Consider the following 6,094-nt stretch of genomic DNA (forward strand, 5'->3'; position numbering starts at 1 on the left):
TATGGCCAATAATGGATCGTTTTGAACTGAATTTCATTGTAGAAGGAATTCATTCATTGCCGGCCTTGGCAGTCTTTCTCCATTTCATTTCAGTCGTCGTTTTGGCGACTAAAAAGATTCGCATGTAGCCATCATCTTGGCCGTGTATATATAAATCAGTGTTTCTTGTTGGAATTTGTTTGTTTTTGTTCGAATGATTTTTTCTGTTTTCGATTGAAAATGAAATCTTTATTCATCTTGTGGCCATTTGCTTCGATTATTACAATTGTTCAATGTATACCACAACCACAACCACAACCAATATCGACAATTGTAAACACCGGATCATCAGCTGTAGCTAGATCTGAAGATGTGGGGTCATTCATTAATTATGTTCAAAAATATTTAAATGTTTGTGTTGAATTTTTTTTTAGGGTCATGGTAATTATGCATTCGGTTATAATGAAAATCATGCAACCGGTGGCAGTTTTCGAAAAGAAAAAGGTGCACCCGGTATTCAAATTGGTTCATATGGTCTACGTGCTGCTGATGGCCGTATGCGTATCGTTAACTATGTGGCAGATGTGAATGGTTTTCGTGCTTCAGTTGAAACAAATGAACCTGGAACAACAGTCGATTCAAAACAGATGCAACCAGCTGCATTGAATATCATTAATGGTGAAATTTAAAAAAACATTGAATTTTATCTAATTAAAACTTTTAAAAAAATAAAATTCCAGGTCATACTGTTGTTGGTGATGGCCATGGCACGATTTCCCGACATGATGGTACGTTTTCCTATTCAACTTCAACTGCCCATATTGCTTCGGCTTTACCAAATGTTTATGCATCACCTTCAGCCAATTATGCTATTTCAACAGCTCATCCAGTTGCTCCAAATGTTTATCCAGCATTACCATCATATGGTAATCAACAACATCATCATCATTCATCTGGTGGTGGCTATAATTCGGTTCCAATGTCATATTCAACATCAACAACACATGTAGCTCCAGCTTATCTACCACAGAAAGATGCTTATTCCCATGGATTGCCTGCTTATCCTGCTCTATTACCACCACCACCACCACCAACAGTACCCGCATTAGCACCAGCACAACCGGTTGCTTCAGTACCAATTTTAGCCAAAAATGATTATCCAACTTCTAATTATATTGCTGAAACAAATTTTCAATCATCCGGTCATGGACCGATTGTGGAGAAAGTAATACGACCTGTAGAAACTGCAATTTCTACAGCACCGGCAACTATTTCCGCACCAAATGGTCTATCAATTCCATTATCGATATCAATACATACTTTAGGTAATGGATTATTCCGTAAATCCTATTAAATTTATGGCATTTCCACAAAACAAAACAAATTTTTATTTAAAATTTCCACAAAATAATTGAAATTACACTCAAAATTTGAAATTCAAATCAATTAATCATGTTGAAAAGAAAACTTTTGGATGCAAAATTCAATAATGCCTGTGCACCATCACGTAACATTCCATCATCATCATCATTGCTATGATCATCATCATTGACATATCGATTATCTATTTCCATAATCGATTTTTGATTCGAAATTTTTATATCATTTTCATTATTATTTCTATTATTATTTTGATCCAAAACTTCTGTCATATTATCAGCCGTCAATAATTTTTTGTCATTTTGTTGTTTTACCATGGTTATAGCATTGGTCGTTGTCGTTGCTTTGTTTGTTATCGAACAACATTTCCAAAAATTATTATTCGATTCATCCATTGTTTGATGATGATGATGATGATGATGGCTATTATCATTTTTCATCATCATCATCATTGTACATTGTTGTATGCTGTTATTATTATTGTTATTCTCCACGGTAGCTTGTGCGTTGCTGTTGTTGTTGTTGTTGAATGAAACACCACTGGTTGCCAAGTGATTATGATTATGATGATGATCACAAACATTTTGTTTGTCTTTTAATAAATTGAAATAATAATGTTTACCTCGTTGTTGTTTGTCCATAATGTTGGTTGATGACAATAATGCTGTCGTCGTTGATAGGTTACGATTATTATTATTATTCTGATTAGTTATAATCGTTGGTATTGGCACTGGTGCATAAAGTTTTGGCGATTGATTAACACTAATAATTGAAATTAAATTTCGATAAATATTTCCCGTCATATTATCGATACGTATAAAATTTGGATTATAAACAAAATAATTTGAATTCATCTTTACAGGACGGGCATTTTTTCTTGTTGTTGTTGTAGAATATAATTGTTTTTGATTATAATTCGGTGATGGCGATTGATTTATAATGGTTGATAAATTCTTTTTTCGTCTTAGATCTTTGCCAATATTTTTATCAAATTTTTCTTTCAAAATTTTAGACTTTAATTTTGGTGACAACGATGATGACGACGACGATGATGATGATGATGACGATGATGATTGCAATACATTTTTTCCGATAAGTTGTGCTTGTTGCAACAGAATGGAACGATATTCTGGATCAACATACCAATATCCACCTTTTAAATCTGAATCTTTATGATGATGATTATTAATTTTTTTAAAACATTTTCGTAAACTTAACGTATGACGAATAGTATTTTTCCAGCCTAGAATCAAGAGAGAGAAAAAAAAATTTAGATTTTTCATTTCAAATTCACTTTTCATTTGATCATTATTATTACCTGATCGAGCTGTCAAAAAGAATGGATATTGATTAATGATCCATTTATAAATATCTCTAACCATCATTGAACGTGTTGGTGATGATTCAATGGCCATAAATATGAGCATACTATATGAATATGGTGGTTTTACATCATTACCTTGACTAGCATCATGTTGTTTGTTTGTATTCCGATTATGGATATGATGATTTATATGATTGATTTCATTGTCATCATCCATATAATTCAAAGTTGGTCGATCATTAATTAACATTTTTGTTTCATTTTCATCTGCTTTATCAGTGAAAATTTCATTTTGACTTTGATTACAAATCATCATCATTTTTGAATCTTGTTGTTGAAAATTTATTGTGGAATAAACTTTTTTGACAAGATTAACATCTTGTAACCAATTCAGATTTGTTAGATCATTATCACCACTGCCAGTAGTGAAGCCACCATTATCATGATGATGTTGACAATGACGATGATGATGATGATGATGATGATCAATTTGATTCAAAATCATTGATCGTGATTTTTTCTTTTTATACAATTGATGACTAGTTGATTTCATATGACGATGATTCATTTTTAAATTCATATCATCTGATTAAATGAGAAAAAAAATTTTAAAAATTTTCATTCAAATTTTGTAATCATCATCGTTGAACTAAAGAAAAATTGAATCAGATTTTGATAACTTTTTGTTTATGTGATGTGATGACAATCGACAATCAAACCATCATCATACACACAAACAGATCACATTCAAAAATCAGGCATGTTATATATACAGACACACACACAAACAGATGAAAATTACATTACCACGACGACGACGACGACAACGACGACGACAACAATAACAACAACGGTGATGACAAAATTTTTTGATGATGAAAAATTTTACTTCCGTGGTAACATATAAAGCAAAATAATTATTTTACATTATAATTCATAATATATTCAATTCAATTCAATTCTGTTGCCGAGAGTGTGTCATAAACAATAAAATAACAAAATATAAGAAGAATCGCAGTTGGTATTTTGTTATCGTGATCAGAGAAAAAAAAAATTATTATATTATATCCACCCATAGAATAAAAAACCACCTAAACCATGGGCAACCATTACCAACAACGACCAATCGACCAACTAAAACTAAATGTTAATGAGAATGATGATGGCCATCAAATGGTGAGAAAATGAAAAAAAAGATACGAAATATTTGAGACAATGGTTATCATATTTTGGCCACATTTTTTTTTTTTTTTTGCTAGAGTTTACCTTTTGAAGCAAACAAACAGACAGCGATAGGAAAAAAACCGGAAAGAATAAACAAAAAATGGCGGTGGTTATTATGTCACAACGACTTGTTCAATCGGTTTATTTTTCTTCAATGTGTTTCTGTGTGTTTTGCGTGTCCAATGGCGACAACGATGACGGCCACCAAAAATGTGAATAAACAAAAACAACATAAAAGAATGAAGGGAAAAAAATTATGATGATGAAACCATAACAGTGACAGATTGTCCGTAACTAACTGTAAATTAATTTGATTAGTCTTAAGAAATTATTATTATTTTCACACAACATAATAGAAACATGACTAGATAACTGAATTTTTTTTGTTGTAAATTAAATTACCACTATTTTTGCCATTGACAACCAACCAACCAACCAACCAAAATAAATTATCAGAAAATTTTGTTGTTGTTGGCCATTCATAGAATCTCATGGTCATCCTATGCAATATAGTGTGACCTATTTTTAATTGAAAACAAAATGGATCAAAATTAAACTCTTTATCATCTGAATGACTAAAAGTGTGGTGGATAAGGGTCAATTGATCGAATGTATAGCTATAAACAATAATTTTTTGAGAAATGAATTCATCAAGTGTCATCAATGTATTTTGTTGTTTCTATCACTCTCTTTATCTCTCTCTCTCTCACACACACACACACCTGGTATAATAGTTTCATGGTGATTACCTATACCGACGATATATATAATGAATCGGTAAAGTTTATGCCTGTCAACCAACCTAGATATCTAAATATATTGTATGTGTGTGTGTATTGGACAATTATATGATAAAAAAAACTAAAATCATCAATATTATCATTATTATTAGCTACAAACCAGCGATATATTACACACACAAATCAAAACAAATGACAATCATCACTTTGACTACAATGGTAAAGTGAAAACGAAAAAAAAAATGAAAATTCTATGGTTTTCAATGGGCGTATGTGGTTGTTTGGTAGGTTATTGTGCGACAAACAAACCAAAAAAAAAAAAAATTCAAATGGAAACCTTTGTCGTCGTCGTCGACCAATACCAATACCACCACCATTACTACCACCAACAACAACACCATTATCATCATCACCATGGTCGACGATTCATAACGACCGACCGATGATTTGACGATAAATTCGACCAACAACAACAACAACAACAACAATCAAATTGAATCAAGCAAAAAAAATCCAACAATTTTTTATCCATAAAAAAACGACGATATGGCCATCGTCGTTGTCAACATGACAATAGCTGTGTGTTGTTGTTGTTGTTGTTGCTATTGCTGTGGTGGTCTTGACGATGAAAATTGTTGTTCATTCATCACTTGACATATAACACAAAAAAATGCATAGATACATACACGACACGCACTCTTGTTGCTTAGTAGGATTTTTTTCTGTTAATCGGCGGCGGTTTTTGTGAAACAATTAGAATTTTTTTCTTGGTTTTCCAAAACAAAAAAAAATGAACCAATGAATTGTCGTCTTTCGATTATCAACAAAAAAAAGTCAAGATGATTCAAATTCAAACGGCTGGCTTGTTCACATAGCAACTTGATGGATGAGATAATGATCGAAAAAAGAGAATGATTCAATAACACAACAGTAATGGTCATTAGAATTTTCGAGATTAAAAAATTGAAATTATTGAAAACTATAGACGAGAAAAAAAAGAAAGTTAGACATTGACAGTATTGTTAGACTATAACAAACCGAATTTTCGAGAGTATTGACAACCAAAAAAAAAAAATAAGATAAACAATCATTAATTTGAGAAAAAAAAATCAGACGAGAAAACACTTAACATATGAGAAATCAAAATATCATAGCTGATAATATGTTGAACGAATAAATTCAAACGAATCATATTTACCCGGGAAAATTCTTTTCGATAGTGAATTGGATTTTCGGAAAAAATTTTCAAATTCAAACAAAAAATTTTGGGATGTTTAGATGATGATCAAATCATCAATGGAAACAAAATCGAAGGGAATGAAAATTTAAACAATCACATCGACGACGACATTTTATTTGAAACAATTTCTTAGAGAAATAGAAAATATCCGCAAACGACAATGATGATGATGATGATGATGATACTATGGGGATATTGTGTGATGTT

General features: G+C 31.4%; 2 protein-coding genes across 9 annotated transcripts; one reads left to right on the forward strand and one right to left on the reverse strand.

Moving 5' to 3' along the window:
- The first annotated feature begins 187 nt into the window (after window positions 1–187).
- LOC124491582 (uncharacterized) lies at window positions 188–1,421 on the forward strand. 2 transcript variants are annotated; one of them, XM_075731143.1, is made up of 4 exons: window positions 188–351; window positions 414–657; window positions 720–767; window positions 861–1,421. In XM_075731143.1, exons 1-4 carry the CDS (start codon window positions 220–222, stop codon window positions 1,331–1,333), a joined length of 897 nt encoding a protein of 298 aa, XP_075587258.1. In that variant the 5' UTR covers window positions 188–219; the 3' UTR covers window positions 1,334–1,421. The 2 variants fall into 2 exon arrangements, with proteins under 2 accessions (XP_075587258.1, XP_046910210.2); XM_047054254.2 differs by having other exon boundaries at window positions 220–351; window positions 720–1,421.
- Window positions 1,346–6,083, reverse strand: LOC124491587 (uncharacterized). 7 transcript variants are annotated; one of them, XM_075731104.1, is made up of 4 exons: window positions 5,846–6,083; window positions 5,334–5,525; window positions 2,678–3,268; window positions 1,346–2,602 (listed from the first exon to the last, which is right to left on the reverse strand). In XM_075731104.1, exons 3-4 carry the CDS (start codon window positions 3,261–3,263, stop codon window positions 1,422–1,424), a joined length of 1,767 nt encoding a protein of 588 aa, XP_075587219.1. In that variant the 5' UTR covers window positions 3,264–3,268; window positions 5,334–5,525; window positions 5,846–6,083; the 3' UTR covers window positions 1,346–1,421. The 7 variants fall into 7 exon arrangements, with proteins under 7 accessions (XP_075587219.1, XP_075587226.1, XP_075587210.1 ...); XM_075731111.1 differs by having other exon boundaries at window positions 5,345–5,626; window positions 5,846–5,995; XM_075731095.1 differs by having other exon boundaries at window positions 5,334–5,626; window positions 5,846–5,995.
- Window positions 6,084–6,094: the final 11 nt, after the last annotated feature.

The sequence above is a fragment of the Dermatophagoides farinae genome, chromosome 1, assembly GCF_024713945.1.
Source record: "Dermatophagoides farinae isolate YC_2012a chromosome 1, ASM2471394v1, whole genome shotgun sequence".
NCBI lineage: Eukaryota > Metazoa > Arthropoda > Arachnida > Sarcoptiformes > Pyroglyphidae > Dermatophagoides > Dermatophagoides farinae.